General features: G+C 46.4%; 1 protein-coding gene across 1 annotated transcript in view; it reads right to left on the bottom strand.

The window, feature by feature from the left end:
- Nucleotides 1-25,438, bottom strand: part of JMJD6 (jumonji domain containing 6, arginine demethylase and lysine hydroxylase) — an 82,532-nt gene that overhangs the window by 20,316 nt on the left and 36,778 nt on the right. The window contains exon 4 of the mRNA XM_085616899.1: nucleotides 16,846-16,981. Within this exon, the coding sequence (XP_085473025.1) occupies nucleotides 16,846-16,981 (136 nt within the window). The remainder of the gene's footprint in view (nucleotides 1-16,845; nucleotides 16,982-25,438) is intronic.

Genomic DNA, 25,438 nt, shown 5'->3' with positions numbered 1-25,438 from the left:
TTATTCCACGGTCTGGGGGTTGGGTCCGGAATCGTAGTCTCTCTTTTGTAGCCCAGGTGGGCGTCGACGTCCCACCATTTGGTGCACTTCTTGTGACGTCGTCCTGCTTCCTGCGGAAGTCCCACCTCGGGGCGCCATCTTCGTTTTTTTTTTAACCCTAGGCAATTTTCAGTATTTCTTCTTAATCCTATCCTCTCTCATATTTCTTTCTATGTCTCTTTTTGTTCTCCATTCTCTGTCTTTCCCCCCTCTTCTCCAGCCTCATCTTTCTGGCGGAGGTGGGTGGGTTCGCTAGTGAATCCAGAAAGATCTTCAAGCTGCAAAACTACACTGACAGGTAAGAAACTATTCGTTTTGCAGCGTTAATCTTTCTGGATTCACTATGCTGTGCATAGATTTTTTAGCAGTTTGTCATCTTTGTGGCGGCTGGGTGGAAGATGAGCGTTGGTCGTTGAATATATGTTGAAGAACCTTCTGTCCTACTTGTGCTTCCTTGTTCATTTGTATATCCACGCAGTAGTGCTTCGTGAACATGTGCACCGAAGCCCATGTTGCCGCCAGGCATATGTCTTGAATGGGTGTGTTCGCCAGAAAGGCGATTGTTGCTCCTTTCTTACCCGTGGAGTGGGCCCGTGCCCCTTCCGATAGTTCTTGCCCTGCCTGTTTGTGGCAGAATTGTATCGTTTGTGCGATCCATCGCGCGATGGTGCTTTTTGTTACTGGTCTACCCAGGAAGCTGGTTGCGAAGGACACAAAAAACTGCTTCGTTTTCCTGTGCTCTTTGGTTCTCTCGATGTAGTGCATCACCGCCCTTCTAGCGTCTAGAGTGTGCAGTGCCCTTTCAGCGCTTGTGGCTGGGTTCTGAAAGAAGCTTGGTATTTGTATTGACTGGTTCATATGGAATGCCGACACCACCTTCGGCATGAAGTGTGGGTCCGTTCTCATTACGACTGTCCTTGTGTATTTGGATGTAAGGCTCTTGCAGCGTTAGTGCTTGCAGCTCGCTGACTCTGCGCAGCGAGGTTATTGCCACCAGAAAGGCTGTCTTCATTGTTAACATTTGAAGCGAGGTCTGGTGGATGGGCTCAAAGGGCGCCTTCATAAGTTCCGTTAGGACTATGTTGAGGTTCCATGCCGGCAGCGGCATCCTCTTTGGTGGCGCTATCCTCTTTGCCCCTTCCAGGAATCTCTTTACTACTCGTGATGTACGGAAACTCTTACCCGTCTCACCTCATGTGTAGGCTAAATTCGCTGCTAGGTGTACCCTTAGCGAGGATGAGAATTGATTAGCCTTTAGTAGGCGCGTGAGGTATCTCAGCACAGTTGATTCCTTTGTCAACTTGTTTTGCAGTTTCTTTTTGCTGCACCATTGGGTGAACCTCTTCCATTTTTCCCCATAGCATTTTCGTGTCGTCAGTCTCCTTGCCTCCCGGAGCACTTGCATAGTGCTTTGAGGTAGCTTAAGGTGTGCGAACTCTATGTCTTCAGGAGCCATTCCGCTAGGCCGAGGCTCTCTGGCTCTGGGTGTAGGACCTCTCCGTTCTGCATGGAGAGCAAGTCTTTTCTTTTGGTGAACTTGTGCGGTGGTCCCTGTGCCATCTCCACTATTTGGGAGTACCATGTCTGTCTTGGCCACTGTGGTGCCACTAGGATCAGTGTCATGTTGCTGGTCCTGCACTTGTTGAGTACCCTGTGTATCAGTGATATTGGTGGAAAAGCGTAGGCAAATGTTTTTGACCAACTTATCCATAGGGCATTCCCCTGGGATAGTTTTTCTGGTTGTCTGGATGCGAAGTTCTGGCATTTTGCATTCTGGTGTGTTGCAAACAGGTCTATTGTCGGTGTACCCCACCTTCTGAATAGCCTTTGCGTTTCATGTCCATTGAGCTCCCACTCGTGGGATGCTGAAGTCTGCCTGCTGAGCCAGTCTGCTTCCACATTGTCCTTCCCTGGTAGGTGTATGGCCAGAAGGTCTATTTTGAGTGGGATGGCCCTCCTCCAAATCTCCTGAGCCAGGTTGGATAGGTGAATTGATTGTGTTCCTCCCTGCTTGTTGATGTAGAACATGGTTGTTGTATTGTCTGATTGTATCAACACCTTCTGGTTGTACAGTTTTTTATGAAAGGCCTTCAGGGTTAGGAATACGGTCTTCAATTTCAGGTAGTTGATATTTCTGACCGCATCTGCTGGAGTCCACAAATCCCTCACTCTGAGCTTGTTCATATGTGCTCCCCATCCTATCTGGGATGCGTCTGTGGTGATGGTTCTCCTTGTTCCACCATGCTATCTCTTCTTGCACTGCGTGCGTTACAACCACTAGATCCTCCCAACTTCCGCTTGCTTGTGACCATTGCCGTTGCAGCCATTCCTGGAACGGTCTCATGTGTAGGTGTACATTGGGAACTAGGTGAATGCATGACGCCATCATCCTTATGATCTTGCTTGCGGTTCTCACTGTCAGAGCTCGCCCTTTCTGGTAGAGGCGTCTCCTTCAGCAGGGCCAGTGTTCTCTTGTCGCTGGGCACCACCGTTCCCTGTATGGTGTTGATCTGAGCCCCCAGGAAGATCTTCACCTGTTCTGGTTCCATAGAGGATTTCCCCCCAGTGTATTGAGAATTCCAGCTTCGTTAGCGTGCTTGTGACCCGTTGAGCGTGTTCCTCGCAACTTTCGCGTGAACTTGCCTTTATTAGCCAGTCGTCGAGATAAGGGTACACATGAATCCCTTCCCGCCGCAGGTACGCTGCCACTGCCGACAGGCATTTTGTGAAGACCCTTGGTGCGGACTTTAGTCCGAATGCCAAGGTTGTGAATTGGTAGTGTTCTCCGTTGATGGCGAACCTTAACAGATGTTTGTGCTGCCTGTTCATTGGGACGTGCAGGTAGGCATCTTTGAGATCCACAGTGGACATGAAGTCCCCGTCTCTCATTTGCGGGAGTACCTCTTGTAGGGACGTCATTTTAAATTTCTGCGTCCTTATGCATTTGTTTAGGAACCGTAGATCCAGGATGGGTCTTAGTGTTTCGTCGACCTTTGGTACCAGGAAGTAGTTTCAGTACACTCCCCTGTTCCTTTCTTTGAATGGTACTGGTTCTATGGCCTCCTTTTGGAGTAGCTCTTGTGCTTCCTCTACGAGTTGCACTAGCTCCTGTCCTGAGTGTTCCCTTCTCTTTGGTTTTTTATTTGGTGGCTTCCTTTTCAGCTCTATGCAGTACCAAAACTGTATGATGTTGAGTATCCACTTGTGTGTTAGGTTTTGCCATTCCTGAAGGAAATGTCTCAGCCTGCCGCCAACCAGTGTTGCATGCTCCTTGGCGTTTGGTCTGTGTAACCCTCTTGTTTTGGATCTTCTGTGCTCTACCCTCGGAGGGATCTTGTGGGTGAGCACTCCTCTCCGGGCGAAGTCACTGAGGCGGGCTGTTCTCCCCATCTTAGTCTTTGCCTTCGTCCGTTCCTCCTACTGCGAAAGGACTGGCCCCGAGGCTGGTACTGCCAGTTTTGTTTTTGCTGCCCCTGCTGTCCGTGATGGTCGCCGTGATGGGCCTGCTGGAATGTCTGGTGTGACGTTCCCAGCTGGTTTCCTCCCCTTCCGTAAGGGCTCCGTGTCGTGGTACTCTCTACGCATCCCTCTGAATTGCAGTGCCCCCATGGATCTTGCCGTTTCGTTCCTTTTTGAGCTGTGTGAGTTTTTCATCCACTGTCGCTCCGAACAGCGTTTCTCCGTTGAAAGGGGTGTTCAGGATGTTGTTCTGGACTTCTTGCTTGAAGCCTGAGATACTGAGCCAGGCTTGCCTTCTTTGTTATTCCTATTGCCATCAACATGCTTGATGCTTGATGTTTCTGCTCCATCCAGGGCTGTTTTAAGGCAAGAATTCGCAATATTTTTCCCCCCCTCAACTAGATGCGAAGCTCTTTGTTGGTATTGTTCGGGGAGGTGCTTGATTAGTTCCCCCATTTCGTCCCAATGTTGGTATTGGTGCCTCTTCAGTAGGGCATTGGAGTTGGCCATGCGCCAGTGCATCGCCGCGTTTCTCTCAATTTTTCTCCCAGTCAGGTCCATCCTCCTGCTTTCCTTGTCTGGTGGTGGTGGTGGTCCAGAGGTAGCCTGGACATTAGCCCTTTTCCTGGCAGTATATGCGATGATGGAATCCGCTGTGACGGATCCTTTGATGTATGGAGGGTCCTGGGAAGAGTTTATATATTTTCTCCGTCCTGGGTGTGATGGACCTACATGTAGCTGGGTCCTTGAACACCTCCTTCCCCTGGTTCATGACGCTCTGTAGCATGGGGAGGAACTTGCTCCTCGTTTGGATGGGGAGCAGTGTCTCCAGTAAAAAGTCAGCCTTTGGCTTTTCTTCCTCCAGCTTAACGCCAAAAGCTGCTGCAGCGCTTTTGACGACCATATTGTAAGCCCCAATGTCATGTGGCGGCGAAGGCCTCGAAGGGTAAGTCTCCACAGGCTCTTCCGGATTTTCGGCGTCAAGGTCCTGCCACTCCAGGTCCTGTGTCGTAGACGGCGCCGAGCCGTAGTACGATTGTTGTTCCTCGTATTCCTCTACCTCATCATAAGGGTCCTCTTCCTCATCTCCGGGAGTCTTCGAAATTTCTTCGGCCTCGAACTCTTCCTGTTCCTCGACTTAAACGTTAATCGACGGTGGTTTCGTTGGAATTGTGAATTTTCTCATCTTTTCGTCAAAACTCCTTTTCCCTTTGTAGGATGCTCTCCATTTCTGACTCGAGCCTCCTCTTCTTTTCCAGTTCGGAGGCATGTTCGGCGTCGAGCGCTGGTCTTTTCGACAGAGCCTTCGTCGACGCGACCTTATCTTTCGAAGTCGAGCGCCCAAGTTCTTGGCCTTGCTTCGACGCTTTGCTTTTCGTTGGTCTTTGGCACCTGGGAGTCCTTTTCGAAGGATCCGCCGTGCCTTTCGTCCTTGGATCCACTCGCGGCCGTCAAAAGTTTCGGCGCCGGTGTTCCTTTCGAGGACTTAGACTGTTTTTCGAGAGTCTGACTCTGTTTTTCGGGGCCCTGTCAAGGGTTTAGTGTTCGAAGTCTCTCCTACCTTAGCAGACGTTTTCTTATCGGTCTCTGCGACCGTGAAGTCATCTGGTCCCTCGGCGACGTTGTCTTAGTCGGTGGAGAGGCCCAGTTCGTACAGCGTCTGGGATTGTCCCTTGCCCTCCATGTTGTAGTTGGCTCTCCTCTGTCTCTCTCTCACCCGGAGTGTCTTCGGTGTAAAGGCGGAACAGGCGTTGCAGTCTTTGCTCTCGTGGTCGACTGGCAGGGAAAGGTTGCAGACCGGGTGTTGGTCCTTCTGCGCATATTAATGGTGGCAGTTACGGCAGAATTTAAAGGGTGTCCTGTCCATTCCTGCGCTCAGTGTCCCTGAGTGCGCATTCTCTGTTGGACGTCGAAGATCTCGAGGTTCTCCATCTTCGTCGTCCCGGCTCGTTGATCTTCCTTCTGTAGTCTTCCTCAACTACTTCTTCGATGAAACTCGTGCACTTTCTTTTCTTCGCAAAAAACTCTGGAGCTTCACGTTGACGATCCAGACCCAACCGCGGAAAAAAGAATCTGAAGATGGCGCCCCGAGGTGGGACTTCCGCAGGAAGCATGACGACGTCACTAGAAGTGCACCGAATGGTGGGACGTCGACACCCACCTGGGATACAATTTTTTTTTATTTTTAAAAAGACAAGAAAGACAACGATTCCGGACCCAACCACCAGACCGCGGAATAATGCACAGCATAGTGAATCCAGAAAGATTCACACTGCAAAACTTGATACGCTGGAGCTAGAAGAACAAGTTACTTACATTTGTCAAAACTTGTTCTGGTGGATACTCTACCTGCAGATTTCACATCTAGTGAATGCCCCTAAGCACCAGACTGAATCTCAGGAATTCCTTTGCCAGCCAGTAGGTGGAGTTGTGTAGCTCTGAGTCTTGGACGTCCCAACCCAGATGTGACGTTGAGGCAACAATATAACCGCCACCTCCGAGCGTCTATGTCATTTTCATTTGGATATCTTTGGCGCAATCCGATGTAAGACTTTATAATTGAGATGTGACAGTGTGCAGATCCTTAAGTTGAAAGCTTTTTGGTATTGACCAGGAGTCCATGCTACAGAATGTGAAGGAGGGTTGGTCAGATAGAATATCCACAGGAAATAACATTACCGAATTGAATGGATATCAAAGCAGTACTTCTCCAGGTGGTGAGTCGGTGAAATGACTCCAGCCAAGAAATCCAACAGGACTAAACGGGAAAGGTGCACTTCGGATCGGACATGGCTACCCAGCTAATAGCATTTTGTAAACTTGCAAATTGACACCCACATCGCAGCCTGGCAGATGTCTAAAACAGGCACTCTGTGTACCAGCAGTGTTGGAAAGAGAGACCAAGTTCCGGTCTCTTTAGCCTCTTGTCACATGACCTACGTTCCGCCCAGTTCTGCTTTTTATAGTACCACATGGAGGTGGTGTGGTCTGAAAAAAGGTGCGCTCATTTCCCCTTGCACAGGAAGAAAGCCTTTAGTGCAAAACAAAATCACCCACAGCTCTAACAGGTTGACATAGCTGAAGAGTGAGAGGTTCGGTTAGTTTGTTGCACCTGGGTGCCTGGACATGGTCGGCCGAATCTTCATCCTCTACCCCGAAAGGCTTGTAGCAGTAAGGCAAACTTGTCATCGCCTCTGGTGCATCCTTCTTCCAATGCCTTGAATGGAGAGATATTGTGGGAAAACTGTTGTACGAGGACTGCAAGGCCAAAAGAGCACGCTGTTGGTTTGCTTTCTTTGAAGCACTGTAATGCAGCCTGCCTTGCCTCCAAAGAGATGGGTGGCATCAAATGTCCAAGAGTCATTCATGGACATGCCATCAGCCCATTGATCTTAACCAGGCATGATGGTTAAGCACCACGCTGGTACCATTTGCCCTATCAAGACATGTCAGAAGTGCAAAGACCTGATCTGATGACGTACTTTGCCCCAGCCGGTGTTATTTGTTGGAAGTTAAGCACGAAGGTATCGCTCACCAGGTTTCACAGCGCATGCACGTAATGCTTCAGGATGAAACTGAAATTGTCAGATCTATGGGCAAGACTGGCAGAGGAAAACATCAGTGTCCCGAATGTCTCCACCGTTTCGACTGTCAATCGGCCTTGTGGGAAATGCATTCAGGTTTGGTTGGTTGGTTAGTTAGAAGCCTGGCCTACGAGGCCTTTTGGTGTAAGGTGCAGGCAGGAGAAAAGTTAGGTCCCCGGAGCTAATGTATTTGCCTTATTATTGATGAACTGTGGTTAAATTAAGAGGGTGTGGGGAAGTTGGGTTGCAAGATCTTGGCTTTAACCAGGTACCCAAAAGTGTGTGTCAGGGCCTCACTGAATAGATGTAGTGGTTCAAAGAGGTCTGCTCTGGGTGCAGAACCTCAGTCAATGCATTTGTTTTAACCTCCACTAATGTAAGTTTGCGGTGAAGAACTTCTGCTGTCCATTTTAATGACCATGATGAAAGAGGCACATTCCTCCATTGAGGGGTCAGTGTAGAAAATTCAATCCAGTATCCGACGCTGTGTCTAAGCCAGTGGCTTCCTGGAGGTCCAGAAAAATATTTTGATCATATACTTGTGAATCTTCCATCTCTATAGTCATGTGATTCCAGAAGAGAGACTCCAGGACTATAGATTTTTACCCTCTGTCAAAATCGGTGCAGTATCTGGCACGAGTCGGAACAGAAGCCATCCTCAAAATCGGTGCGGCTCTGGAATGCGGTAGGATCTGATGGCAGTAACCTCAATGGTGGCCTCCTCGAATCTCTGGGGTCCGAAGGCACAGAGCGCAGCCTCTTCATTTCCCCGGGAGTTCAGGTTGGATCAGGACTTTAGCACTTGAATCTGTTCCATGTTGGGGCCGACCGAGATCTGGAGGTACCCTCGCATCTATATGAGGTCTCCTGATGAGTGTCAGGAAGATGGGAGCCATGTTTCGACTTTCCATCTTTCTTTGACTTATATAATTATTTGGAGTGGGATGCAGAGCCCTCTCTGGACCGGCCTCGTGATTGAGAACACGTCCATAGCTTCAACGATGTGGAGTTTGGCCTCGCATCTCAGATGGCCTTCAGGTTCATATAAGTGCACAAGTCCCGTGACTTTGAGACATGCAAGGAGCTGAGACCAACCTTTTGCGGGTCCGTAAAGTAAATCCGTTTGTGGTAATATTTACAAGATTTGAACCCTGTCATTTTAGGGGAGACATGTCCCTTGCACACTAGAATAATTTTAAGGAATTTTCTGTAAGTGATGGAAATCACTTGGGAAGAAAGCTCTGGATCAACATCGGAAAGAAAAGAACTGATGTAGAAGCATGGAGGTTGTGGCTACATTGTGGCACAGATGTCACTTCAGGGCCTGATGTGGAGCTGCGAGACATCACATACTAGTACACAAGGGACTGCTGGGAAAAATCTCCAGATCCAGTCTGTCACCTGGGGTTATTCACAAGGTGAGGAATCTGTAGTTAGAAGAATGATTTTTTGGTTAAAATCTGCAATTTACGCATGAAATGATGGATTATGGGGCTAGTTCAGCAATTCCATAATTATGCAGACAACGCAATGGCAACAGATTTCCACAATTCCGGAGGCCCTGGTTAGGATCAACATAGTTAATTTAGTGGCAGTGGAAGGCAGACAGTGCCAATGGTTCTTTTACTTTATTACAGGCTTACCAGTGACAGACCTATTGTGTGAATCTATGCTTGTCCTAGAACGAATAAGCCTTTGCACAAACCTGACAATAGAGCTCCATGTCAGCGACTGACAGCAGGAGATCAAACACCTTACCTTTGGTCTGAGTCACAGATCTCATTATGGGCAAAATAGAGCAAGGTGTATTTTGCACAGAAAGCTCTACCGCAGGCAGAATTCAAGAACAGGTGGGAATAAATCAAAGAAGGGAAAGTTACGGCCTATCCTAGCATTTTTATGGACCCCTTCAGTGGATTTTTCACTCCCAGGATATTTTCTTTTTAAATTGGCTGAAACCTTCAGGAACTATGTGCTCAAGGTCAGCCATTTATAGGAAAGATGGAATACCTTACGTTCGAGTCCACAGATCCCACTCTGGGCATCAGAATTCAAGGCGGACAGTCAACCGAAAACCGAAGTTTACCAATTAATTTACAAATGGGTGTAAACAGATGAAGAAAGGAAAAGTTACTTGCAATTATGGATCGTTTTGAAGTAAATCTTCATTGGATATTAATGTTCATTAGCAGGATCCTGGGGCACTTTTGCAACCGTTCCCTTCAAATGCTCAACTTTAACTGTATTTTTTAAATGTTTAAGAGTGCAATCAGAAACTGAGAAAATAGATATTAAAACCAAATTGAGGACTGCCTTTAAAATATGAACTTCAGCACTGCTGCTTGAAGGGACAGTAGACAAAATGTCAAGTAATGCACATTATTGCAGTTGGCGGCCTTGGTGTTTTGAGACATTCATTGGCCGTTTCTGAACTAAAAGGAAATTTCATAAGGGAGAACAAGGTTTACAGGTACGTTAACATATCCAACATATGATCTTCACTTGCATTTTTAAACATTCTATTGCATCGTAAGCTGATGCCTGAAAGAGAAGACAAACCTTATGGTGTGGTAAGAGTAAGGAACGGTATTTAACACAAATGCAGGGAGGCCTGACCAACTTGGGTGTAGACCTGCAGTTGGAATCTGCACAATAGTCCCTGCTAATTTTATGGACTGATTGTTAGGTTTGTTTGCCTCCTGGTAACGTGATGTAACAAACCAGAAAACACATCAGCAGTTCATTGTTTAGATGCTAAAAATTAAAATGGATAAGACGCATAGTTAAAAATGTGCTTTCACTTTGAGGACTTCTGTTTTTTTAATTAAGTGTAAGGAAGGTGGTTTAGAAAAAAGCTGGAAGGCATAAGTTGAATATATAAGGAAATCAATAGCCAACTTATGGTTAATGACATTCATACGAGTGAAGAATGGAGCATGGAACACGAGACCTTACAAGTAGCATGACAAGTAACAGGATACATGTAGCTAACGGACACTTTGAACAGTGGGAAACGAACCATAACAGGAAGGTAAGCTTTCCATGAAGGTTGCAAAGGGAAGATTTGTTCATGTGTTTAAAAAGAAGACCCACCAATTTTGATGTGATGCCAATATTCAACTCCAGCAGAGGAAAAGAGACCCTAAACAGACAATCGCTAAAGAAATGTGTTAACTGCATTTGGAAACAACAGCAAAGCAGATATGCTGTAGGGTCCCAGAACAGGACATGCAATATACCGGTCGGATACTCTGTTCGTAGTTTGTGCAGTTTTATCTACAGCACACTTAACAGAGCATGCAAAAAAACAAATATTGTGGAGTGGGTACGATGGGTCATAGTCGTGGAGAAGACCTCAATGAGAGATTTGCCAGACTGTGGCTCAATCAACTTAGGGCCTGTGGCCCCATGCTACTGAGGACTGTACATGGGTAAGAACACTGAGGGCTCTGGGCAGAAGGGAACACCAGGGGTGTGTTGGGATAGCACAAATATGGAAAAGAGACAAGTGCAGCAAAAATTCAAATGATCACATGCTCATATCTGTGGCTGAAGCCAAATTGCAGTCTGCAGGTAGCATTCACAGTGGGAATGCAAGACTGTCAGGGAAAAGCCCAACTGGGAAGGGTGGTTTGTAACTGCGTTTTAAGTACTAAGGATAGGGGAGAAGAGGACCCACATGTGACCTACTACCAGACTTGCAGGTCTGTTGGAAATTTCAAACATTTACAGCAGGAGCAGGGAGAGGTGGGAGAACAAGAGAACCGTGTGAGTGTAAAAAAAAAAAAACAACAAGAAACGTGCTGAGCAGCCAATGGAAGCAACAAATGAGCTGGGACGAAGTCAATAGTAACAGTGGAGGGCGGGGATTTGAGGGGAGAAGTAGCACATTAAGGAGAGAGCAAGATAAACCCTGCTGAAATACAAAGAAAAAAAGTAGCTCCCCGAATGTTTGGTTAGGACAGATAGATACAAGTCATCCATTCTAAAGGATGGGAAAAAAACTATACTCCAGGTTAGGGGCAAACAAAAGAAGATTAAGGAAAGTCATCTAGTAAGAAGCAAGCAAATAGGAGTGACAAGAATGCCAATAGATAGTGAGAACTTGCAATCCTCTACAATTTTAAACTGACACTGCAGATTTGGAGAAAGCTTTTCTCAGTCCAGTCTAGAGCAAATACAACGGATGTGAGGGTTCTCCCATATGCTTGGACGCATTGCACTCTTTAATCGTACAATGTTCTGTGATAATCCAATAAACTTGCAACATTGCCTTATTAAAAACGTAACAAAACATTTTGCTGAGGGAAAGTGTGATGTAAGGAGAGCACCTAGAGCAAGTAAGATTCATCACTGGAGACATCCCACTCTCAAGTTTGACATATTTATGCTCACTGCATTTCCATTTAATTTCAGATATATTTAGTAACGAGTGGATAAGAAGGAAAATGTTACTTACCCTGTAAGCATTTGTATGTGGCATATAGTGCTATAGATTCACATGCTGTATCTACTCCTACCATCTAGTTTTGGGCCTGGACGAGTGCAAGTTGTTTTTATTCACAGAAGTCTTTTCAAATTACAAGGTACTGCAAGACTCCTACTTGGCCATAATGCGCATGGTCATTGACTCCATTGTTAGATCGTTTTACTGCACAGAGGGTGAGGATGTAATGTGAAGCGAAGTGATATGTAAAGAGATGTCCATGCATAAGAGAAAAGGGAATGCAAAAAACTGCAACGACCACAGGTGTCCGGGGATGAGAGTGGGCGCGTGTGAATCTACAGCACTACATGCCACGTACAGATACTTGCAGGGTAAATAACATTTTCAGTTCAAGGTATGCGTGGCTGCAGATACACATGCTATGCCTAGACTGTAAAGCAATCCTCCCAAAAACCCGTGGCTAGCCAATGGGTGTTGCAGTAGGCTGAAAGAGTGCACAAACAAATGCCTGGTCAACATTGGCTTGTTGGGGGGGGGCTAGGAAATCCACACAGTAATGTTTTGTAATAGTGTGTGGTGCAGGTCAGGTAGCTGCTTTGCATACATCGGCTATTGGAATTTTTCCCGGGCAGGCCATTGAGGCTCCTTTCTTCCGAGCAGTGTGTGCTCTAAGAGGAGTGGGTAGAGTCCTCATCTTGAGCACAACATTTCTGGATGCATTTAACTATCCATCTTGCAATGCCTGACTTGAGTGAAGCCTTTCCTTTGTGGGATTTGGAGAAAGCAACAAACCGCTGTGTTTTTCGAAATGGTCTGGGTTTATCAACATAGTACATAAGAGTTTGTTTTACATCCAAAGTATGGGGAGCCCGCTCTGCATCTGGATTAGGTTGTGGGGGGAAAAAATAGGCAGGTCAATGGACTGATTAAGGTGGAAGTGAGAATCTACCTTAGGGAGGAATTCAGGGTTGGTGTGGAGGACAACCCTATCCCTGTGTACTTTTTAAAGTACTTGGAAAAAAGGTTCTTCCAGCTCACGGACAAGCCTAAGTGAAGTGACAGCAATTAGAAATGCCACCTTCTAAGAGGAATTGAAGGGTTCCGGTGTAGCGGGGATCAAAATGGAGGACCCTTGAGTCATGCGAGTAAAATAATGAGATTCCATGAGCGTTCCAGTGAGACCTGTGGAGGAATGATACTTTTGAGACCTTCCATGAAGCTTTAATGATCGGCATCCTCGAGAGATGCATTGTCTAGTCTGAAAGTACGCAGCCAGGGTGGCTAAATGCAATTGTATGGAGGTAAAGGCTAGACCAGAAAACTGCAAGTGAAGTAAGTAACAATGTCTTGTCTGAGGCTTTCAATGGGTCAATTTCTGTGACAGTAGCAGACAAATCTCTTCCACTTGTCTGCAAAGCTAGCACGGTCGGTAGGTCTGCACGCTTCCTTAAGAATGCTAATGCATTCAGGTGGAACTTTAATGTATCAAAATTATATGACATCAGGAACCAGATCGCAAGGATGAGGGATTTGGGTGCCTGATTTCGCCATGGTTCTGCTGAAGGTGGTCCATCTTGTTGGGGAGCCTCACGTGCAAACTAGTAAGAGTTTGAGGAGTCGTAAATCAGGGCTGGCCCATGTTGGTGATACCAGAATTCAAAACACAAAGGGAGGAAGAGGAGGCTAAGCATAGGCAAATATCCCTGATCAGTTCATCCATAGCGCACTGCCACTGGACTGTGGGAACCCGGAGGCGAGGTATGAGAGAGCCCCAGACCAAAAAATCTGGGAGAGCAGAGACAGCTGTGGCGAGTGTGTCCCTTCCCGTTTCTGAAGGTAATACATGGCTGCCATAATGTCCGCACGCACAAGAACAACCTTGCCTATCAGGTGAGGTAGGAAAGCCTTCAATGTTACATAAATGACTAGGAGTTCATGGTAGTGGATGTGGATGCCCTGGTACTTGGTTTCCCATTGACCTTGTACAGTCAGATCTGATATGAGAACGCCCCAGTCCGTAAGAGAGATGTCCATTTAACAGTCCTTTGTGGAAATGGGTCGAGGAAAGGCCACCCCCGCGACAGGCTGTTGGTGTTCCACCACTGCAGAGAGCAGGGGTGTAGAGGCCAATCAACACTAAATCGTCCCACTGACTCTCCGCCTGAGACCACTGTTGCCCTAAACATTCTTGCAACAGACACATGGGAAGCCTGGCATGAGGTATTATGGCAATGCAGGAGGCTATCTTGTCTAGGAGGCACATGACTGTTCTGACAGTGAGTTGTTGATTTAGTTGAAACAAGGGGAGCAGTGCCTGAAAGGACTGGATCCTGGCGGGAGTTGGATAGGCTATGCCTACCTCTGAGCGGAGGACAGCCCCTAGGGAGGGCTGGATCTGGAATGGGTTGGAGGTGGGATTTTGAGGCGTTGATGGCAAACCTCAAGAAATGAAGCAGATCTATATGACAGACTTGTGTGTGCTTGTGGCACTGCTGGGGGGGGGGGGGGGGGGGGGGGGGGAGTGGGGGTCGTACTTTTGATAAGCCAGTAACACAGCTATGGGAAATGTGGATGCCCTGTCTGCGCAGGTGTGCAGCCACCACCTAAAGGTATTTGGCGAACACCTGAGGTGCTGCTATGCGCGGGTAATGGCTTCCGCTGACCACAAATCTGAGACACCGGCGATGAGCCAGATATATTGATATTTGGAAACAGGCATCCTTTATGTCAAGCATGGCCAAAAACGTCGCCTTGCTGAAAATGCAGAATGACATCCTAAATGGTCACCATGTGAAAATGCTCCAATAGGATATATTACTTTAGGAGGTCCAGAATGGGCTTGAGGAACCAGTATTTTTTGGAGCATTATGAAGTACGGAGTATACTCTTGTACCTTGCTGATGTTGGGGAGGAGTTCTATAGTCCCTTTGAGGAGGGTGGCTTCAACCTGGCTTTGATGTTCCAGTGAGTGTGTGTTTACAAGGTAGAATGGTGGGAAGCATGGAAGTGAGCTCGAGACAAGAACTATGATAATATTCAACACCCACTGGTCTGAGGTGACAGTTTCCCATGTGGGAAAGAAGACTTGTAGTCCCACCTAAACAGGTGTTGTGTGGTATTGGGGGGGGGCAAGTCAGGGTTTGGTGGCGTGTGTTGCTCCTTTTGGTTGCCCCTATAGGAACCTCTGGTGCACTGATAAGATGGGAAGGCTTCAGGGGAAGGGATCATCTAGTCTTCACAGTAAGGGGTGCATGGAAAGGAGCAGCAGAGAGCAGGCGTCTGTAATGCTCCAATCACCACGTCTCCATATCTTTTTTATTTTTTCCAAAGTTTGATCCACTTGTGGACCAAAGAGGTGCTAACCATCAAAGGGTATGTTTAGCAGGTCCTTCTGAACTTCCAGCTTAAAGCCAGAGATACGGAGCAAGACGTTTCTGCATACCAGAATACTAGAATTTATCCCTCTGGCAGGGGTGTTGGCTGTGTCTAGGGCAAAGCGAATAGAGGTGGTTGAGATCAGTGCACTCTCAAACTCTCTTGACCTCACTTTCTATGCTCTTCAGGGAGGTATTGGAGGAGTTCCTCCATTTCGTCCTAATGGGCATGATCATATTTTGCAAGAAAGGCCGACAGAATAAGCAATGCGCCAGTGGTTGGCTGATTGCCACCCGTTTCCCTCCAGCATCTATACATTTGCTTTCCTTATCTGGTGGTGGAGCATCCCTGCTAGCCTGCAGTTGGCTTGCTTTCGCCCTCCCCGCCTGCTTCTACAGGAGACCCCCACGACATCACTTGTCAGGGGTTTCCACACACAGACAGTGGTGACTACAGGAGAATCAGGTGGCAGCTGACCACAAATATACATGGGGTCAGAAGGGGAGGCTTTATATTTTTAATCCATCCTAGGTGTTATAATCATAGCCCGGACAAGTGCCTTCACACCCCACTCAGTGTCAGTGTGTGGAGACCCCTGACAAGTGAGGTCGAGGGGGTTCCCTGAAGAAGCAGACGGGGAGGTCGAATGCGGAGGAACAGGGAGAGTGGATGATGGTGCATGGGTTAAGGGACTGGCAGCTTTATCTGACAGTTGATGTTTCGAGGTGGAGCAGCAGAGAGCCTCAAGTGCAGGCAAGGATGCAGCCCATGTGAAGGTGGATGAGCAGGTGTTTCTGCCTGGAGTCGAGCTGCTCCTGCATCTTATGGAGAACTGGTTCAATTGCGCAGGTGTGGGTTTTGCTGGTCAACGCAAGGTCTTCGGGTGCCTTTAGTCTGTGCCGGTCATTAAAGCGGTCGGTCTCCAAGGCTTCTTCGGCACAAAGCCAGAGCTGGGCGTCCCAAGTAATTGGTCAGTGCCGACCATGGCCTTAAAGCAGAGGCGGTCTGAAAGCCAGTCTCTGGTGTTTAAGAGTGGCTGAGTGCCCTTTTGCTGAAGACTGCTTGGAATGAGAGGGTGCCGTACTAATGGACTGTTAAGATGGTGGAAGGTTCTCAATCTCCAGGTCGGAGCCACAACTTTTTCCAGTTTCATCTGCAGCAGACTGTTGTGGGTGCTGTTCCCCGTCGATGTCCTTGAGACCGAAGCGGCCTGGAGTGTCATTTCTGCATCTACACAACATTGCGAATCGACAGTCTGGAAGAGTCTTTTAGGAGCAGAAGGAACTGAAAGCTCTGCGGGCGGCCTAGTTGTGTTCTGGCGACAGGCACGAATTGCAGCCTCGATAAAGATCGGTCAGATGATATTTTGTGTGGCAGCGAGGACAATATTGAAATGGTGTCCGTTACATCACAATCGAGGCATGGTGGAGAGACGGGAGTAGGCCCTGGTGGCTGAGACCCAGGAGGGGCCGATGTCTACCTAGACCACACTTTTGCAAGTGATAGGACAGAAAGTAAGGGAGACGCGATTGAAGTACAATACCAACGGAGAGAAGTAGATTTGTGAACCAAAAAGAGCACAGAAATAGTGTTGACTCGGAACACACGCCCAAACTTTAAGTCAGAAAGACAACAATCTAACAATGGAGTCGATGACCATGCACATTATTGCCAAGCGGAGGAGTCAAAGTATCTCATGACTCGAAAGACTGATTTGAAGAAAAACATCTTGCACACATCCAGGGCCAACACCAGATGGCAGGAGAATGCACATCATGTATATCTACAGCCCCACATACCTCAAACATGTACTTACTTGAAACAATATTATGCTACAGCCACAAAAAACATAAAACTATCCCTGCCAACACACCCCTTGCTCATTACTTTGCCCCAGGCCCAGTGAATTCTCACAAACTCCAGACGTCATTTGTACCTCACCTGTACCACTTTCTTGACAATTTGGGTCTCCCTCTTACGGTCTTGTGCCACACCACTGGGAAGTTTGTACTACTGGCAAAGTTCTGCGTCAGGGCAATTGTAGTATCCAGATTGAGAACCACATGCCACCAGCCACCTGTGAGATTGAAAGAACCATATAAAATGGCAGTACTTTCAAAACCTAAAATAAGGCACACCCCTACCATCAAAACATACCAAAATGGAAAACACCTGTAATATGCAACTCTTTAAGAAAAGGAAAAGTGAGAAGAGCCCTCCCCCCCCCCCCAATGTTTAAATTCTTGGACATAACCACTCAATGTAGTTCATTTATAAGTGACTGAGTGGATCCTAGATAAAATCCCATCTCCCCCACAAATGCATAAAGGTAAGGAGACTTCTGCCACATGTTTCACCGATAGCGCACCACAACTTAAACTCTACAAAAAAGGTTCCATTGTAACAGCCTTGCTCTAAAAACACAACAGTGAATCAATTGCCATCTGCAACTTTGACGCTTGAGCAAGTTTCAAAGTTATGAGAAACAGTCCCATCCAACCAGTATTCTTTCCAGGTCCTGTGGCCTGGAACAATTGCAGAGAAATCAAAGAAAGAGCTCCCGAAGACAAACTAACATCAGACCAGTTTCTTATTTTAATGACAGCCACCATACTGACAGAGATGAGCCCTTTTTCCAACCTATGCTGGATGAGGTTGATCAACTCCTCAAAGTCAGGTTCACAACTTTGTGAACCTGACTTTGAGGAGTTGATAAAGTTCGCCTTTTGCATTTGGACAAATATTAACAATTTTTCCTTAACGTTTGGTGTGAATACAAATAAATACTGCCATAAACTATGAAAAAATCCACACTTTTATTTGAACTTCGCAAACTTAACATAACTGTTACGAGAAATAATTTAAAGCTTGTGAATGTAGGTCAAGGGAGAATATTGATCAGAGTATAGAGGCAGAAAATGAAGAGACTGGTGAAAGAGGAAGGGGTAAATGAGGAGGCTGCGTGGGAGATCAAAGTCACGGGGAAGCCAGGTGAGGAACAGCAGGGGATGCCAAATAAGGAGACTGATTTTAAACGGAGCAGGTAGAGGTACAGCACACAAGAGGATAGATAGGGATAACAATACAGGGGTAGATCAGTGCAAAAAGAGGCAGTCGAGGAAGTGCAGGAAAATGAAGACAAGAAAAATGTATTGCGTGAAGAATTAACATTTTACTTGTAGAGTGCACCGTCACTCATGATTGAGCATCCGGGCACTATGACGGGAATCAAAAGATATCCTTACGTGTAAGCACGAGACCTAGAATGGATGGCTGAGGTAATTGGTTACATATGGGAGTGAAACATTGGGGGCAAGAAAGAGCCAGGTATTTAGGCTTTTTATTGTATATTTTTTCAGTGTCAATTAAACAGAGCTGGGGAGTTAATTCCAGGCTTCGGAGCCCAGCCCCATGAAGGACTTTCCTTCCCCGGCTTTCAGTCAGTAAAGGGGAGGTGGTGGGGTGTGAGAGGAGGAGTGTGGGGGGGGGGGGGGGGGGACGCTTATAAGACTGGCATCAGACTACGTTAATGTTCTTAGGATCCTGCAATGGCAAAACCGGGCAGTGAGGTATTTGGATACAGTGGACTTGAAGGCTCTGATGATTAGCAGTAGGATCTTGGAAAGGTAACCAGTGGAGTTTTTTAGGTCTCGCCTTGCTATCGCGTAAGCGATTGCAAAGCGAGACTATAGTGAGGGGCACTTAAAAGTGCTCCGAAAAGCGGATTGCATGGCGAGCACGCGCACAATCACGCGCATCGTGCCGCCATGCAATCAGTTTGGCATCGCACTTCAAAGGGTCCGCTCCCCCGCCTGGAATGCGCTCCCCCGCCAACCGCGCGCGCCACGCTCCGCCGGGCTTGTCTTGTTTTGCATTGCGTGCTTAACAGTTTGACAGTCTTTTCTTCGAGTACAGCTGTGTGGTGCAATGCCAGCTGCACGAACAGTTACCAGCCATAATGTGACAGGTCGATTTTGAGGCACTGGCCTGTTTTGTTGTTATTAAGGAACACGAGTGTAACGGGTATATCTTGCTTAACCTGTTAAATCTATCCAGGTGGTCTTTTAAAACTGAAACTTTGGTTGAGCTGGAACATTGTTATATTTTAGAAATTCGGTGTTGCTTTTCTGTGTTGGTAAAACTTCAATAAAAATGACTTTTTATTTAAATATAACAATTGAAAAAATACTTATTTGTGTGTATGATTCACGCTAGAGGTTTTACAGCCTTCTTTGTCAGAACATTAAGCTCATATGCACTACGATCAGCTTGAGTATGTTTCCTCTCGGTTACTTGTGTGAAATAGTTTGTGGTCGCGACTAACTTTTTAAAAAAGTTGCAGAGCGGCATGTTGAGCAGTATTTTAAAGTATGGGAGTCGCGCCGTGCAAAACAAAAAAAAGGCACGTCACCCACCTTAATGTTTTTATTGCAGCCGTTTGTCCTATTATTTACATCAAAATTACTTTGTCCTTATTGGAAGTAAATTGATAATATAACCCGTTTAGTACGTCGCATAAACTAACATGCAATTCCGGGAATATGCTTGCTCACCTCCGGTATACTGAATCTCAAAATGTACCAAACATTTATTCATAGGGTGCATTGTAACATTCAGTCCTGCAAGTTGTGGTGTTTGGAAGTCTCTGTTTTCTGTCTGTTGGATTCGCTCCGACACTGAAGGTTTTAGAAACCGAGCTAATAACATGTTAGAAACAGACAAGTAAAGCAATGCAGTCCCAACACGACAGTTTTAAGTCAGTCAGTGGTGCGCCGCAAATTACCAGCTGTATATTTGTATGCTGCAGGCAGAGCCAGGCACAGTGCAGATGAGTATCTCCTGCCGTTACATGCTGGTACAGCAGCGGAGCCCTAGGGAAAGAGAGGGGGTCCCCAACCCCTGCAGACATGGATTATGATTTGAAAGTGAAACTGAGTTCGGAAGCAAGTGGGTAACAACCTTAGAAGTATTTAATGTATTCTTTTGTATGTTGGTAATAACCCATTAAAATGGAGCACAGAGCCCCAGCACTATTATGTACTGTAAAAAAAAATTTGCCCTCTCGATGAAAAATGCAAGCAGCTTTATCAGCGCTACTTTCACTTTCTATGTTGTGTATTTCACCGGCTTCTCCACCCAACACTCTGCTATCAATCCCCCTACCCCTCCCATACTATCACTCACAGGGCTCCAGCCTGCTCGTGTCTGACACCACCTCTCTTGCCTTCTCACTCATCGCAGCTTGCCCCCTCCTTGTTATTCTTTTTAAGGGAAGTATCTGAAAGGCGGGATCGTCTCTCCGGAGAAATATTGATCCATCTGAGACTTAGTGCGTACGTTACTTGTGTTTGAATGGCAAGCGCTTTTTATAAATATAAGATGTATGAAGTGGACTCGGCAAAAATTCCACCTGTGGTTGTCGTTTACTTCCACCAAAAATCTGACACGTAGCACTTTAAGAGAGGGAGAAAACAGAGTTGTAACTGACAGAAGTTGTGTGATTCCTTATATACTTAAACATCTTTTAAAAGCAAATAAGAAAAGGGAATTAGAAAAATGCACATACGACAATGCTGAAAAACCTTTTCTTCAATGCTGTCATTTCAGTAGTGTTACAGCAAACAAATGATGGACGGAATGCTGACAATGCATACATTCTCCCCCTGTCAAAAGATCTGGGTTAAATCCATTGTTCTTTTGCCCACTACGCCACCCCAGTTTGGACCCAGCCGTATGCCCGGACGTGGGTCCGGTGCTCTCCATGCCACTGGAAACAAGCTATAATGGCTGAAGAGGAGTGAAACCGCGAAACCGGTCCTAGGATGCTTGTTTCCAGTCCAGGGAGGACCTGGCTTGGCAGTTCGGGCTGGACTGTTCCCATGAGGCACAGGGTCAAGACTGATTTGCATATGGCTGGGTTCAAACTGGAATGGCATGGTGAGCAAATAAAAGATGGATTTAGGCCCAGATCTCTGTACTGGGGTGAATGTATGACATTGTTCTGCATTCTGTCCATCAACTGTTTTTGCATTTGTCATTTCAGTAGGTTTTATAAAGTTAGCCTGGCTGTATATGCACATAAAAATAATATCTCGCTGGTGACATTGTCTAGGTGAAGACTGAATCGTATTGTAATTGCATTCATATAGTGGTTCCCTACTCCCGACAAGAAATTAATGCGCTTCATTAGCACATTTTGCCTCCATAGCGTTAAGCGTATTTTCGCAGGTGGCATTATAAGTCCATTTTGAGTTATGTTTAGCTGTGTATGTTGTTCGCTGCACAGCCCAGGATGGTGTATGTTTCATGTGCTTCCCTAGAGTTAGTAACCCCGTTCTTTGCCTCCTGGCCGCCCTGGTTGTAAACGTGGCTAGTAAATGTCAGCACACAGTAAGGAAGCGCAGGGAACTGCAAGAGCAGCACAGAGAGCTCTTTACAATCCTGACCTTTCCCTGCAATCCATTTGGAAAGTCAGAGCCAGCCTCGATCCAGCAGATCACAGCTTTTGCCTACGCGGCCACCTTTCCCATCTTCAGCAAGATTAAGATTCTGGGGCTGGAAGCCGAGCAAGCCTTCAGATTCCTTAGAGATAACTGACTCAAAACACCTTCTAACGGGAAATATCATACATGTATCCGAATCATGCTTGCACCAACACTTGTGTTTTTGAGAGAGAAATATGCTGGTTTATTCACATTTTTACTTCTGGGAATTAATTTGGATAACAATTGTACGCAAAGGCTTATTTTAATGATTTCTTACACAGAGTTTGTTTGAACATGCGTGCTGGGAGTACACTGAGCCATCACGTCAGCTGTAGTACATACGCACCCGTTTAAGGACCTCATTTAAAGTTTGGTGACCTAGATGCCAGATGGCTGCAGTGGCATTATATGGCTGAAACATGGGGCCAGATTCATCAAGCAAGAGGCCATGGTGAAACTGCTGTCACTTACGTGAGGCCTTCAGGTTGACTTCTAATTTTTGGATCTCTTTTCGCCTTGCAGCATTTTCTCCAACATTCAACAATCTCCAGCACATTAAAAATAAGAATTTGCAATGCAATAAGGCACGCATTCGAGAGTTTAAACTATTAGCATTGTAAATGACAATGCTTTTTATTTATCTGTTATGAAAACCAACACATAGATAAAAGTCCTTGTAATTTACAATGCCGATAGCTCAAACTCTCGCAAATGCGAGACCTATTGCATTGCAAATGCTTGTTTTAGGGCAGCTGTCGCAGTGCTCCGCTTAGGGAAGTTCAAGTACCAATCTAGCTGCAGAATGGTGCACCACCTGGAGATTGTAAATTAACTATTTGGAACAGCCTGCATAAAGACTATTGCAGCAGTAAAGTATTTAGGGCAGCGGTCTTCCTGGCGGTGAGGGGGAGAAATGAAAGAATATGTTTAGAGACTTAACCAGATTGAAACACTGCCAGGCTTGTGGGTGAAATGACAGGTTGAAGTCAAATTTGACCTCGGGTTTTTTGCTACTTTCACCATGGCCAGTGTGGGGGTACGAAGTCAGGCCAACCTTATGTAGGGGGGAGAATAGATTTCCACTGCTGAGGCTTGTGGGTGAAACGAGATGAATGCCAGATTTAGCACACTACGGTCAGGTACAAGTTTCTCTTCCTAGTACGCTTTCCGGACAATGTTTCGCGGTTGAAGCACAGAATATATGGATCCTCACCAATTTGAAAGCATCTGGTCTTTACGTAGACCATCGTTTCCCAGACTGTGGGTCGGGCCGCACGTTGATTTTGGTGGGTTGCGAAGGCCAGAGCAATAAAGAGGCCTTTAAAATCTGTGTTGAACTTGTTGGTGATTCAAAGACATGTCAAATGTCAGGCTGCTTTATTCTTTTACCATAGGCGTTTACAGTTCTTTCTCGGACTTAAAAGTGAAAGGAGTTTTTAAAGTGAATTATGTGACGCACATCAGGACCTAATGGTGCTGGATGTAAAGGTCTGTACAACCAGGACTCTCTGGTCACTGTCTGTCCTAACATTCCATACATACAGAGCAGTGTCTAGAAGCATGCACCATAGAAGTCATTAAACAACTTGAAGACAGAACAACTGAGTGGAAAAAAACGTACAATTCTAGATGCAACAAAATCACCAGGCTGACCCAGAGATTTTGATTGGCACTTGCACATCTATTTCACCACCTGTCAATCAATTCATTCCGCACACACCCACCATCACAGGAGAGAAGAGCCTGGGCATATCTGAGGGGTGAAAGTGAATTCCTCTCAGCAGATTTCAGGTGCCCAAGACATGGGTGACACCTCATAGTAGTCATCTTCACAGCCCTTGGACTCTCTAATAAGCTCCGCAGCTAGACATGGCAGCAGCAGAGCACTGACTGATCTCCTCAGGACACAGTGGAGCCAAAAAGCAAGCTGCACTTTACAGTAGCTCCAACCAGGAGCAGGAGTGTTGCCACCTCATTCTAAAGCACTGGGAAACCTAGATCAACTCTAGCCTAAATCGCCAAAAACCCTCAGGAACACCAATACACAGCCAAACACCGCGGAGTCATCAGTAGTGCTGATGAGGCTCTGGTCAGAAAAAAATACGCCGCTTAAGAAGACAAGTTACTTACCTGTAACTTTGGTTCTCCAGTATTGGTAACTTTCATGGATTCCCATAGCTTGTATCATTCCCTGTCGTCGGAATGGGAGTCTCTGTAATATAAAAAATACCATAGCAGTAGGTACAAAAGAGAAGAAAAGGCCTAGGATCATTTTTTAGCTTATCTACCTCTTTTTGTAAAAGAGACCAAAATAATGCAACAACCAATCAGATCAGCCTCACCCCATAGAACCCTCCTGAGAGAACCTAAGATTTTCGTAGCCGTTGTGGAACATTATAACAGAACGTGCTGAAGGCTGAGCTTTCCCAGGGAAGGAGGGCGGGCGCATGGGAATCTATGAAAGTTACCAATACTGGAGAACCAAAGTTACAGGTAAGTAACTGGTCATCTTCCTCCAGTATTGGAACTTTCATAGATTCCCATAGCTTGTATCAGAATAGCTAGCAGTTAGAAAAAACGCACATTTTGTGTAATAAACCATAGAATAACCGTGAGTCTATAGCATCATAAGAAACACAAGCTACCAAACCATTAGTCAGTTATCAGATACAAAATGTGCGAACCAACAACAGGAAGGAGAGTTAGATGGGAAAGCTCACTGCTCACTGGAAGAGATTCCTCAAGACTGCCTGTCCCACTGCAGCATCACTCCACGTGGTAGAGTCCAAGCAGTAATGTCTCGTGAAAGTATGGGCACTGCTCCATGTAGCTGCCCTGCAAATGTCTTTGATCAGCACTCCAGCGAAAAGAAGATGAAACTGATCTTGTCGAGTGCACCCGGACCCACCCTTCTAAGGGCTTACCAGCTGGTTGGTGACAGTAGTGGATCGCGCTGGCAATCCATCGTGCAACCCCTTGCTTTGAAAGGGGAAAACCTTTGCGAGGTGCACTGAAAGCAACAAAAGGAGGTCTCATGAGTTGAGCAAGGACTAAGTTGAGCTGTCACATGGGTGGCGGAGGTCTAACTGGAGGAAAAACCCTAAAAAGTCATTAAAAAAATTGTTTCACAATTCTTGCAGATCAATGGGAAGGGCCAGAAGATGTTCTCTGAACTCTAGAGATCGCTGCCAGGTGCACCTTGATAGAACAGTGGGTGAGCCCTGATTTGGTCAGAGTTAAAATGTATGGCAAGATTTGATGAAGAGCAGAAGAGAAAGGATGAATGTCCTCCTGGCGGCACCACAGGCAGAAATGTTTCCATTTAGAACGATAGGTCTTATTGGTACTAGGTGCGCGGGCCTGAGCTAGCACCTCTACATTCTTGGGGGATATTCAAGCTCTAAAATTCTCTGTGCTCAGGAGCCACGCTGTCAACTGAAGCAAATGTTCCACTTGGCCCTGGGACATAGTCAATAGAGAGGGAATTGGAAGCAGGTGAATTGGATGATCCTGGGAGAGCAGGAGAAGCTCTGTAAACCAAAACTGGTGGGGCCACGCCGGTGCCACTAGAATCATTCTGCAGGGTTCTGCTTTCAGTTTCCTGAGCAGTCTTGGGATTAGCGGAATTGGAGGAAAGGCGCAAACAAAGGCGCCTGACCAGGCCATCAAAAGCGCATTCCCCAATGATCCCTGATGGTATTCCCTGCTTGAGTAGAACCGGCATTTCCTGTTCTCTGGAGTGGCAAACCGGTCTATGGACTGAGTGCCCCAAAGATTGAAAACTCTCTGTAAAGTGCGCTGGTCTAATTGCCACTCGTGACTCACAGATTCGAGACGGCTCAGCAGATCCGCTGTCGTGTGTAGGGCACCTGTAAGATGTTCCGCTGAAAGTGAAATTTGGTGATGGATAATCCACACCCAAAACTTCTGGGCTTCCTTGGACAGCAGACAAGACCTTGTTCCACCCTGCTTGTTCACATAATGCATGGCGGTCGTGTTGTCCGCACAGACCAGGATGGTGGAGTTTCGGATTCTCGTAAGGAAAGCCT

Source organism: Triturus cristatus, chromosome 7, assembly GCF_964204655.1.
Source record: "Triturus cristatus chromosome 7, aTriCri1.1, whole genome shotgun sequence".
NCBI classification, from domain to species: Eukaryota; Metazoa; Chordata; class Amphibia; order Caudata; family Salamandridae; genus Triturus; species Triturus cristatus.
Note: the sequence above shows the minus strand (reverse complement) of the source record. Positions and strands in the feature narration are given on the sequence as shown.